We start from the raw sequence: 13,590 nt of genomic DNA on the forward strand, positions 1-13,590 counted from the left end.
GTGACAGAATAAGTGATATTAAAGACTGATCAAATAAATGTACTCAGATATAAGAATGTGCTTCATGCAACAGAAGAGTCTTTGTTTTCGATCATATTATATAAATATTCGTTGAACAGCTTTGACTCTGACGGAGCAGATTTACAGTCTGGAAAACATTTTCACATCTTTGTCCATTTTAACACCATGAGAGTCATTTATACTCAGTTCTACAGAATTTGAAGCACTTTTGTTTTGTATATTTATCTTGTTCAAATAAAAATCTTCAATCCATCTGTTGAAGTCTTTTCATTTCACGGTCCAGGTTTACTTTGTGCAGTGGTTTGTGAAGCTTGTATTGTCTTAATAGTTCTATGTATATAACATATATATAGTTTTCTTTTTGCCATTTCCCATCTTTTATCCTTTTTCTACTCTGTATTATTCAGCTGCTGTGGCAAACCTTATCTTAATTTCACATTTTAATGACATGTTTTCCATCTTGTAACAAGACAGTTTTACAGTAACAGACTAAATGACATGGAAACTTTTCCCCTAATTTCATTGTAATCCAACTTCAGGATAATCTGTGTTAGAATGATAGATAGAATCAGAATCCTTTATTAATCACGGGGAAATTTATGAGTTGCGGTTGCTCCATTCGAGTACAATACAGGGTTTCTGCAGGTCATCAAAAAGCATTAGAAGTAATTAAATAGATTTTGTGAAAATTAAGGCCTTAAATGGCATTAAAAAGCATCAAATTCAATGTCTAGAGGCATTGAAAAATTAAATACACTTGATGGAAAAAAGTATTGTTACTCACAATTTATTCGGCCGATACACAAAGTCACAACACCGGATGCTTGGTATATATACCGTGTTGTGAGTGTGCTCATACTGTGGTGAAAGTATGGAGGGAATATCGACAAATGTCTGAAAAATGTGAAAATGCAAGTTTCAGCAGAAGTGATTGGAGGAGAAACTGTCCAGAACCTGGTTAAAGCCTGACGATGGGAAACTGTCATGTGTATATAAAACTATGTATAAAACTGTATCTGCAGTTAGACATGCGCATTAAATTTGTTTAAAGGGGTATTAAAAAACATTAAATTAGATTTGCTGATACCTGCAGAAGCCCAGTAATAAAAAGTAGCAGGAAAGAAATGATCCTTACAACAAAAATAAAATAAATATATATATACACACATATATATAAAGCTAAAAATATACATTCTATACACCAAAATATACATATTAAAACACTTAACCACAATTAGAACAGCAATTTGTACAATATGCACTAGACAATATATTATCAATATGATAATTAAAAGAAATATACATAAATAAGCCTGCAAAGATTTGATATAATTAGTATTTGAATGTGGTAGTAATGTTTTCTTCTTATTCTGACTTGGCAGTAACACATTGATACAGTTCAAAATGTTTGATTTTTGTAGAATAAATTTAGATGAACTTGTATGGCACATGTTTGTGTTTGAGTTGTAGTGTATTACCTTGACAGACATGTTTACAATAAACAAAACTGTAAAACTTCATTGTCAGAAAATGAACTCCATAGGTTTGTATTGTTTTTTTTTACTGTTTCTCTGTGTTTTAAGATAAGATAAAACTTTATTTATCTCAACATGGGGACATTTCACAGTTAACAGCAGCAAGATACAACAAGCAAGTGCAGAGAAAAAGACATAATATAAATGTTTATATCAATTTGGATTTTAATATTATTTACATATTTACATTGTACATGGACGTGGTGTGATATGGTTATAAAAGATGTTATTTTGACCATCTCTGTTTGTTGTGAGGTAAATTTGCATACCGTGGTTAAAGAAGTAGACAGTCGTGTGTGTGTGTGTGTGTGTGTGCGTGTGTGTGTGTGTGTGTGTGTGTGCGTGTGTGTGGGAGGGGGGGTGGTTTACAAATGCCAGGCAGAAGACGTGCGTGCCTGGCAGCCCCATAACTACTGGCTGTCGCTCCATGAAATGTCAGAGAAGAGTCCATAGCGATGAACCCAGCAGGTCGTCTTAGTGTTGCTGAGGACCACCCCCCCCCCCCCCCCCCACACACACACACACACACCCTCCCACCTCGACTTCACCGTGGTGACAGAAGGAGGACGCACAACTCATGAAAAACACAATAGATGATGAACAAAGTGTCCCAGCAGTGACAGTTAACATCCAGGATTAGCCCCCCCCATCCGACACTGGAAAAACACTGATCCGCCAGCCTCACTGACCCGACCCCCCCCCCCCCCCCCCCCCCCCATGGGAGCAGAAACACAAGTTATGAGCTGTAAATGGCCTTTTAAATATGCAAGTGACTCACAGCAGGAGCCGGTTACTATAAAAAGGCATGGAGGGCAGACAGAGTGGAGTTCCCTCTAATGCAAACGCTGCTGATATGGGCGGCGGTGTCACGTTCCCTGATTGTTTCTGTTGTTGTGGATGACAAATAAGCAACATACTTGGCAGAGGAACTGGAAACCAGAGCTGAAAGGGGGTGGGTGGGGTTGTTTAGCTTTTCCACTGGGAGTAAAATGAATGACTGTCAATAGATAGTACAGGGGTCAAAGGTCAAGAGATGGAAACTGGAACAAAATTTGGATTGAATCAGTGAATTAAATATTCATGTTTGAGTCGTTCACTGGTAAATTTTAGCTTCAGAACTGTTGTATTTAAGACTCCATCTAAAAAGTGACAAATTTAACTTTTACGAATATTTATTGACCAAGCAGTGGGTTAAAGAAATAATGGTAATAAGGAATTTTGAAGAGTTGAAGAGTGTTTTTATGAACATGCAGAAAGCGTTATGAATGACACCGACCCATGACCATTTGACAAACCTTGGGGGTGGGGGGGGGCACTTCCTGAAAATACAAGTGCAGTTAGACCTACTACACTACTACTCATAATAATAATAACAACAATAATAATAATAACAATAATAATAATAACCACCACCACTAGATACTTCTACTCCTACTACTTCTAATACTACGAACACAATGACCATTACTACTAGTACAACTATTACTACTACTACGAAGATTCAACTTAAAATGAATCATTTCTGTTGTCCACATCCCTTCATTCACCTAAAACAGAACCTTAAAATAAATGACAGTGATGGTTCTGTGTATAGGAGACTTTTTAATGGTACTTAAATACATTGTAGTTGTAAATCATACAAAACAAAGTGAAACTGAGCCTTTATTTTTCATCTCTTGCTGCTCCAGCTCTGCTATTTTCAAGTGATTCCGCCATTTTCCTTTTGTTCAGTAAATTAATCATGTCTCTGTGTGATGGGTAATCCCCACGCCACCCCTCCTCCCCCTCCTCCTCTTCATCCTCCCCCAGTGGGTACAAATCGGCCTGTTCCCTCTCCCATGTGACCGCCGCCGCTGATTGGCTGAGGGTCGGGGGAGATGTGACGCTTTTGGCCGCTGCGATTGGATTAATGAAGATGTGCGTCAAGTTCCACGAAATTACGCAGAGTAAGAGCGGAAGTACCAGGGTTTGACTAAACAAAATAAAGGCATGGCCCAGACAGGGGGAAAAACACAGGTACTGAAGTATGAGAATAGAATAGAATAGAATAGAATAGAATAGAATAGAATAGAATAGAATAGAATAGAATAGAATAGAATAGAATCCAAAACATGTTCATTTTTGCCTGCTTTTTAATATTCTGACCCAGCCATGAAAATCAGCACATTGTAAACAATGGAAAATGACTACACCCACACCCTTCTCCAAAGTGACATTTTAGCATTTAACATTTGACCTAACACAAAAAATAATAATGCATATTAATAAAAACCAATGTTGCTGTTAATCACTGATTTATGCCAGGTTGCAAAAAAAAAAAAAAAGCCATTTTTTTTTTGGAGTTTATTGGTTAAAAAAATGTTGTGTTTTTTATTGCCTAAAAAAGTATGATTTGTTTACATTACATATGTAAATAATATTCCATTTTAATTTTACTTCTAATTCAATATTTATATACATATTTATATAAATACCAAATTTCTTATTTTTCTCCTTATATTTCATTTTTTGCTCACTTGTGGTTTTTCTACCTGTCTTTTTCTCTGCACTTGCTTGTTGTATGTTGCTGCTGTTAACCATGAAATTTCCCCACAGTGGGCTAAATAAAGTCATATCTTATCTTATTCAAAAATAGCATTTAAATGAATAAATATGACTGTTATTGAGTATTTGGTGTTTTTGTTTATGGCTCAAGTTGATGGAATTTTTACAAATATTTTTTAATGTAAAAAAAAAAAAAAAAAAAGTTAAAAAAAAAAAAAAAAGTAAAAAAAAAAAAAAAAAAAAACCCAGCATGAAAGACATTTTGACATTACGGTGAAGATTACTTGCTTTTGGTCTTTATGAAGGGCTTCTATGGGCGGGATGAGAGATTTTTTTTTTTTTTTTTTTTTAATATTAAGATAAGATAAGACTTTATTATCCCATCATGTGGGAAATTTCACTGTTAACAGGAGTAACAAACAAGCAGATGCAGAGAAAAGACAGGTAGAAAAACCACAAACAAGTGAAAAATGAAATATAAAGAGAAAAATACAAAATGTGGTATTTACTAAATATGTATATAAATAATTAGAATTAAAAATGAAATATTTTTAGACTACATATTTACCTCATATAACTCATATCATGATGCATAATGAGTTAATAGTATTTTTTGCATGTAAATCTTAAAGTGTGTTAAACAAATGAAACTAACCCTGATGGTCTGTCCTCATGTTTTTACTCTCCTTCCTCCGGTGCTTTTATTTTGGTGTTTGACAACCGGATGTGTGATTCTCGCTGTGGGTGGGTCCACATTAATCCCGGAGACCCACGCAGACGGAGCTACGATGCTCTGTGTTTCCATCCGCCGACGAGACGCGACAAACGGACGACGAGGCGCGGACCTGTTCCCCGGACACGGACATCTAATCTCGGTTTAAAGTAGGAACCGTGGCCGTGGGAGAAGGGCGCGTGGATGTGTTTCCTGTGAACCGGGGGCTGCCACCGCGGAACGGACAGGGCGGGGTGATGTGTCGGTTCCGGTATAAAATGGGACCCAGACGAGGCGTGGAGCCGGCCGCTGTCGTTCCATCTCGGGGAGGAATATGAAGAGTCCGCGGTGCTCGTGCTCCGGGGCGGCGGTGTGAGCCGTCCGGGGGAGGCCGCTGGCGGGGGGAGAAGCGTGCGCGCGTCGCCCCTCCGCCCCCTGTCCGTCAACACGATGAGGACCATATTTACATTCTGGTGTCTGGTGCTCGTTACCGGCGGAGCGGACCGGGCGGGGGCTACCGGGAACCTGACGGCCGGCGGCAGTGGCAGCAGGTACATCCGGATCGGAGACGGATCCTCGCACGAATTTGAGTTTCCCGAAAACACCAACGGCGTGATCGTGATCTCCAGCCAGTACCGGAGCTCCGCGGCCAGCAGGAAGGGCCGGCAGAGCTGCAAGCAGACGGTGAAGGTCCGGTCCCTGGACCCGGAGGTTCTGTCCATCCTCAACGTGACCGACGGCGGCCACGCAGGACCCGCCCGGAGCTACATCATCAGCATCCGGTCCGGGTTTCCGGGGACGGCCCAGCTGCAGATCCAGCTGCTGGACCTGGATCAGGACTCGGTGCCGGTTCTGGTTGAGGAGAGGACGGATTACTCCATCATTGTGGCGCCCGGGAACGACGACCCGGCCACCCGGCTCATCCAGTCGGGCGGCCTGTCCCATTTCTCGGAGAACCCGGTGCTGTTCGCCTTGCTGCCGCTCATCTTCATCAACAAGTGTGCCTTCGGGTGCAAGGTGGAGGTGGAGGTTCTGCGGGGTCTGCTGAGGAGCCCGGTGCCGCTGCTGCTGGGGGTCCTGGGCCAGTTCCTGGTCATGCCTTTGTACGCCTACTGTGTTTCTCAGCTGGCCGCCCTGCACAAGACCCTGTCCCTGGGCCTGGTCATCACCTGCTCGGCCCCAGGTGGAGGTGGGGGGTATCTGTACAGCCTGCTGCTCGGTGGTGACGTCACCTTGGCGATCTCCATGACCCTGGTGTCCACGGTGGTGGCGGCGGCGGCCATGCCCCTGTCGTCGGCGCTTTACGGCCGACTGCTGGGGGTCCACGCCGCCCTCCACGTCCCATTCGTGAAGATCCTGGGGACCCTCCTGTTCATCGCCATCCCCATCTCCCTGGGCATGCTGGTCAAGCTCCGGCTGCCCGCCCTCACCCGCATCCTGCTGGTCCTCATCCGCCCCCTCAGCTTGGCGCTCATGGTGGGGGGCATCTTCATGGCCTACCGGATGGGCGCCTCCATCCTCGCTAACGTCAAGCCGGTGATAGTCGTGGTCGGGGTGACGGTGCCTTTGCTGGGGCTGGTGGTCGGGGCGGTTCTGGCCAAGGTGGCGGGCCTGGCCCCCCCGCAGAGGAAGACGGTCAGCATCGAGGTGGGGGTCCAGAACAGCCTGCTGGCCCTCGCCGTCATGCAGCTGTCCTTCCGGAGGGTGGAGGCCGACTTCGCGTCCCAGGCGCCGTTCATCGTGGCCCTCAGCAGCACCTCGGAGATGCTGCTCATCGTCCTGGCCCACTTCGCCCAGCGGAGGCTGTGCGGGTCCGCCGTCCCCAGGACTGACGCCTGATTGTAGCCTGAACTTTTTTTCCAAGAATGAACCTTTTTGAAATCTTTGGAAAGATCCTCCACGCGTGTCCGTGGGGCGCCCAACAATCACTAACCCGTCATCACTGTTGTCGTTGTACACAGGACAGTGAATGGACTTTTTGTGGTTCTTTGTTGTTGTATTTTTCATGGAAACCAAAGGCCTTTTACCCCTCTGAGACCCTTTTGTGTTTATTTTACAGTCTGTACTTTTTAAATCAGATTATACTGGGAGCTACTTAATGTAAATATTCCTAAGATAAATACCTATAAAAAGATATTTTTCTACCAGATTACTTTTTGTAATCCAAAATCAAAGATTGATTTGTATCATGTTTACAACTGGTCCATGTGTCTTAGCCTGGGGTTGAGGGGGGGATTTTTGGGGTTAAAGTGAAATCGTTTTGAAAGTATTTGCTACTGATTGTGTTTCCTGGATCTGTGAGAATCCATGTACTTGAACAAACGGGTGGGGAACTGAAGAAAAAGAAAATAAAAAAAGAATCATTGTCAAACTGGAATTCCGTTTTCAAGAGTATGTGTTGTGAGAGTTTGTCTGAGGTGTCAGTGAAGGCATCACACAGTTTGTTGGATGGAAAAGTGTCCAGTGTTGTGGAGCATTTATACTTTTATATTTTCAGATATAAGTTGCAGATACCTGTTTTTAGTCTAGCATTTGAGCTGTAAAAACTTTTATTGTGCAGCGAAAATTACTGATGATGTTTTTAATACATCACAGTGCCGCAATTCTGTCAAAAAAACCCAAGCAAAAACATACAAATACCACAGTTTTTATCTGATGCAGCTTCAGCTGACACAAATGACCCTCAAAGAGTTAAACAGATGACGTTAAGTGTAGTTGAGCTGAACTGTAAAGTGACTGCTGTGGGTAATTTAAAGGACAGCATTGTTTTTTTTTGTTTTTTTTTAAGAACGTCTGATTAATCACTACAAGGTTTTTATAAAACTCACAAACCTGTTGAGTGAAACACTGGTGGGATGTGACTAAGTTCTTTTACTCAAGTCCAAATGTGACGTACTTACACTTCACATAAGTATGTCCATGTTGTGTTGACTGTATCACATCAAATCTTGTGCTTCTTACTCTTATTTGTTTACTATCTTTAGATACTGCTGTTGCCATTGTTTACAATGAACCAACAAGACAGGTTCAGAAATGGTTCCTGGATTTGACTATATTTTATTTAATTTTAATGGCAATAACAGTGGAATTGGAACTAACATACAATTATGGACAAATATCAAACGTTGTGAATTAAGTGCCTGAAACAAACAAAGAAAAAAGCTAATTCACATTTTCTTTTTTGTTTGTCCAAGAGGCTTTTTAAAGGTTAGAAAAGGAAAAACATTTTAGTTTATTTGGTAAGGACAGTGCACATGAATGAACATCTGTACTGAGGTAACAGCAGATGTAAATATGCTGGATTGTGGCTAAAATGCTAATTTGCATCTGTCATCCTTCAGATAACCTTTGGTAACAAAAAAATCCACAAATAAAACATACAAATTGAACAATAAAAGTACAGAAAAAGGAAAATAGAAATACAATACAGGTAGTAAAATCTGTCTTTTGGCTGGTGTAGTTCTCACAGGACAGCAACATTACATGTTTATCTAATTGTAGATATAAAGTCCAAATGAACTCAGCCTTAAAGGAAAAACATCCAAAACATCATAAATAAGAGTAAAACATTTATAGGAAACATTTTACAGCACAGCGATTACTGATTACTGATACTTAACACTAAGTATTAAAATGTTTTAAATGCAGGGCTTTTACTTGTATTAGAATATTTTGTGTGTAATAGTACTTATTTATTTTACATGTAACTCAATAGTATGAAGCAGGCCAAGACTAAAACTCAAACTAACCACCACCTCTACATACTTCATTACAACTTCAGCAGAATACAATAAAACACATTTTATTATATTTTATTTGTCTGAAAAGCTAAGAAAAAGTTGCATTTGTGGTATATGGGATCCAATATTGGCCAGTAAAATACAGCAAATAATGCCAAAGCATCATGTTTTATAAAAATGACGACAAAACAAAAACATAACAGCAAAAAATGTGGTTAAAAAAGATACAGAAACAAAGTACTTTATTAATCCCAGGAGAAACTGTGCATCACAGTAGCTCCATTCGAATATAAAAGTAACTGGCAAGAAATTATCAATAATATATATATAATTATAAACATACATAAAGCTCCGAATATATATGGTATATGAATACTAAACACAAATAGAACAGTAATTTGTACAATATGTTCTAGACAATATATTATCAATAAGATAATTAAAAGAAATGTAGATACAAGATAAAGCCAAAGGTCTTTGTATAGTGACTCTTACAACAGAGAAAGAAGAAAAAATGAAGTGGAAAAGACTCAAACAAAGAGTATTCAGAGCAACACAATATGGGCTGGAAGTAAATCTATGCGTAACAAGGCCTTGGTGTAGTTACTTATTGGACCAGAGGACAAAGTCCAGCTTTTATCAGCTGCCGAACAGGCCTGAGCTGAATTCTCACTTTCACAATCAACGTTTCCTTTTCTTTTAAACAATCATGTAGCAGCTCCACAGAGAGAAAGGCCGGGGCTGAGGAGGATGGAGCTTCTGTCTTTATGTAAGAGTGCATTTCCTGTTTACCAGTCCAGAGCAGCAGACTTTAATGTGCATGTTCTCTGAGGTGGTGGGGGTTTTGTAGTGGAAAACCAAAGCCTGGTCCTGCTGCTGCCTGGGCTTGGTCGCTTTGACTGAGCTCTCAGGAATGTAGCGCAGCTGTAAAGCCTCCAGGCCTGAGCTCAGCTTCAGTGGGTGACGCTGTGTGTGTGGCCGTCGGTGAGGAAGTGGACATCTACTTACTGTCCTTGTTTCCCAGAACCCTCCAATTTCTCTACAATTATTGGAAAAAAGAGTAATATAATCCAGAGGAATCATGGCCACTTTCCTCATCCCCAGATATCATTTACAAGCACAGGTCATGAAAGGCTGACCTACTTTACTGTAATTAACAAAGTATGTTGTGCAATTAAGTGTAAACTGTGGAGAAATTTCAGTTCGGTTTCAGTTTATTTCCAATATGCAACAAAACAAATAAAATAATCCTACCTTAGTGCCTAGAAATAAAACAGATTTGATAAAAACATGAAACTTATACACATACATGACTATAACATATAATGACTTCATTCACATGTCTGAAAAAAAAAAGTGGGAGGAAGAGTAATTTATTTAATCCCACCCCTTCTCCACACAGCTGTCAATCATTAGCTTCATATCAGCATACAGCTGCACAAAAAATTAATTCCCTTTGATCTCTTTGTAAATTGTTAACCCCAACTGCCATGTTCACAAAATACACATACATGCCTACACTCTTATAATGACATGCAACACAAATGGAATGAATAACTAAATAAATAATTAAATTAAGTGAACAAAAACAACAATCAAAAACCATATATAACAAACAAACCAACAGATGAATGAACAAAAAACACAATAAACATCTGTAAGTACTCAGACACCTACAGTTTTATCTCATGTATAATATAATATGCCCCCATTTTATTGTACTTAAAGCAGCGTAGGACTTTCATCTGTAATTTTTCTTCAAACTTGTAAAACCTGAGTGATAACCTCCTTATCGCTCGTCCATTAGTCTTTCCGTTACAACACACCTGAATCACTTCCCTCAAGGTGAACAACTTTGAAGTGTACATCATCGCAAGCCGTCTGTTTGTTTACATACCAAACTGAAACCAAACTGTCATTTGGGCCTTTTTGGAAATTCCACGCAGCTGCAACAAACACAGAAACAGCTTTATTGTTTCTTGCTTCTTGTGGCTTCGTGGAATTTCCAAAAAGGCCCAAGTGACGGTTTGGTTTTGGTTTCGATTTGGTATGTAAACAAACAGATGCTTGTGATGGAGTACACTCCAGAGGTGTTCACCATAAGGGAAGTGATTCAGGTGCGTAATTATGGAAAGACTAATGGACTAGTGGTAAGGAGGCTATCATTCAGGTTTTACAAATTTGCAGAAAAGTTACTGAGGAAAGTCATATGCTGCTTTAACCCTTTCATGCATGAATTATGGAACCTTTGTTAGTATTCCCTGAGTGTTTTTGTTCCTCTTTAGGCATGAAAAAAACATTGTGATCAAGGTTTTTTTTTTTTTTTTTTTTTTAAGGAGTTACAAAAATGTCCACTCAGCTGGAGATCATGCATTTAATTTTTGAAGCAAAACATGTATTTAAAACTTAATATCAGAAAGTGATATGGAAAACTATGCAATAAGAACATTTGTAATCCTGTTAATCATATGTTTTCTCACATTTTAACATACTCTAATACTATTTGTTATTATATTATATTATATTATATTATATTATATTACACAACTATTTATTATTCACTTCATGGAGATAATATACAAAAAAACCAAAAACTGTTTGTGAAAATAAATAAATAAATAAATAAATAAATAAATAAATAAAGCAACCCTTAATTACACCCAAACATGTCACTGCAGATCAGGTTTATCAAGAACAGCAAAGTTACAGTAATGGACTGAATTGCAGTTCATGGGATGATGCATGAGCGTCCACTGTGTTGGCTGATATGGAACTAAAACAGCAAAACCCACGAATATATAAGACAACAGCTGGAGAAGAACTGTCCACTGGAGTGACCAGTATGCACGAAAGGGTTAAAGTGAACTTGAATTATTTGTTCCATGGCTACATCAGAACTATATCTCCTTCATGTGGGGCTAAAAGCTGTTAAAAAAGTACTACTTTAATTTCTTTGCTTTTCTGCTCTTTGATACAAATCCTACATACTTAATTAATACATTTACAGTGTCAGGTGTTAGCATGCTAACACATTTAGCTATGAAACACCAAAAAATTAAAGTTAATAATTTGTTCCATGGCAACATAAGTGCATATGAGCGATTACACCTCTGCAATGTTGGACTGAAATCTGCTGCTGAAAAAGGACGACCATCGACGTGGGCACGTAAACTTCACATAAGCATAGGGAAGTATTACACTTTGTTTGCATCTTTAAATGACTTTAAATTAGTGATTACTTAAGCCAGGGATGTCAAACTCATTTTAGTTCAGGTTCCACTTTCAGCTCAATTTGATCTCAAATGGGTCAGTTAATTAAATGGTAATTTAATAGCTTATACTCAATAACAACACCAAAATTTTGTCTTTGTTTTAGTACAAAAACACCTCCTGACTCACATGTCGCACTCTGTGATTATGAATATTTTGCATTTTCAAACCATCCAAACAAAAAAGATGTGAATAACCTGAAAAAAAAAAAAATTCTTAAGAAAAATAAGTGCAGTTTTAACAGTGTTCTGCTTCAATTTATCATTTATACATTACGAATCAGATCTACAAAGGCACAAAACATTTAGTTACAGGCAGAATACTGGTACAATTGCACATAATTTTCTTTAGACATTCATATTTGTTTAGGTTATTCACATTTTATTGTTAAAGGATAGTTTGTAAATGTAAATATTTTCATTATGTAATATTACTTTTTTTTTTTTTTTTTACATTAAACCAAGAAAAAAACTTGGTGTCATTATTTAAAGATTATTATGTTATTATTTTAGATCATGTTGGTCTGTATATGGAACCTGAACTAAAATGAGTTTGACACTGTTCACTCTTAACATCTTCAGTGTAATTTTTGTACTTTGCAAATTCATCCCATGGGCCGGATCAGAACCTTTGGTGGGCCTGTTTTGGCCCCTGTGCCGTATGTTTGACACCCCTAACTTGTGGGGAATTCCGGTATTCGGATGCTGTATCCTGTATGACGTATGAAAACTGCTGTCTCAGATTTAATGTATGTTTAAAAGTGAAGATTTTTTCCTGTTTCGTTGTGTTGTTGTGATGTTCTGGACCCAAACGCATACAGGAAATCCTGCTGAGCGCTGTAGCAGCCAGTCCTTAATCAAAACTCTGCTTCCAGGCCTCAGGTGACAGCGGCTCACCTAATGATTCAGACAAGAGCTGCCACTGTAACTGAATGTGAAAGTGTGTGTCCTCAGGTGTCAGTGTGTGTTGTTCTTCATGCCGTTGACAGGTGATGACGCTCTGTCTCCTCAGCCTCAGCTTTGCACTCAGGTTGTACATCAGCACTCCTGTTTATATTTCTGTCCTGCACATTAGTGGCACAATAGGAAGAGAGGAGCTCTTAAAAATTCATGAGGACACATTGCATTAAGATTTCATGAGTTCCTTTCACCGGCTCTCCCGTGAGACGGTTTTCCTGCTGCCTGCCGCAATGAAGCTGGGAAGTCCAAAATAATGCACACGGCTGCGGGGAGAGGAGTGATATTCACCCCATCACAACAAGGGCAACGTGGAACTTTTGGTAAAACCAAGAACAGGCTGGGTGTGGTCTGAACTGGGTCAAAATGTCATTGGATAAAAAAAAGGAATGGTACACATCAGTCAGCAGATCTATTTTTATTGTATCAGAAAACGAATGAAAAAGTGTCTTTTTCAGGAAAATATACCATTAAGTGAACACAAAATCACTTCTGTAAATTTTGGTTATTATTTTACTCGTTTGTGTTCATTTTGTTGCCCTTCTAAATTTTCTTCTTTAAATTATTTCAATTTGTGGCTTATTTTGTTCAAGTTATGTATCATTTGTTGATTTATTATCTATTTTTGTTTATTTTCTAAATTTCTTTGGCTGTTTTTATTCATTTCGTTGCTTATTAGATCCTTTTCACTTGTTTTATAAATTACTTTTTCCACATTATTTGTTGTTTTGTATGTTTTTTTTATTTTATTTTATTTATTTATTTATTAAATTTTATTTATTAATATATAAGAAAACAAGTGTGTCCATCCA

The 13,590-nt window shown here is 38.9% G+C and overlaps 1 protein-coding gene across 1 annotated transcript; it reads left to right on the plus strand.

Moving 5' to 3' along the window:
• The first annotated feature begins 4,843 nt into the window (after positions 1–4,843).
• slc10a3 (solute carrier family 10 member 3) lies at positions 4,844–7,184 on the plus strand. The gene has a single exon (XM_030137346.1). The coding sequence runs from the start codon at positions 5,263–5,265 to the stop codon at positions 6,649–6,651; it is 1,389 nt and encodes a 462-aa protein (XP_029993206.1). The 5' UTR covers positions 4,844–5,262; the 3' UTR covers positions 6,652–7,184.
• The last annotated feature ends 6,406 nt before the right edge of the window (positions 7,185–13,590 follow it).

The sequence above is a fragment of the Sphaeramia orbicularis genome, chromosome 6 (assembly GCF_902148855.1).
Source record: "Sphaeramia orbicularis chromosome 6, fSphaOr1.1, whole genome shotgun sequence".
Taxonomy (NCBI): Eukaryota; Metazoa; Chordata; class Actinopteri; order Kurtiformes; family Apogonidae; genus Sphaeramia; species Sphaeramia orbicularis.

Excerpts from the sequence above, each read along its gene's own strand:
- slc10a3 (XM_030137346.1), top strand. The coding sequence starts at position 5,263 with ATGAGGACCATATTTACATTCTGGTGTCTGGTGCTCGTTACCGGCGGA.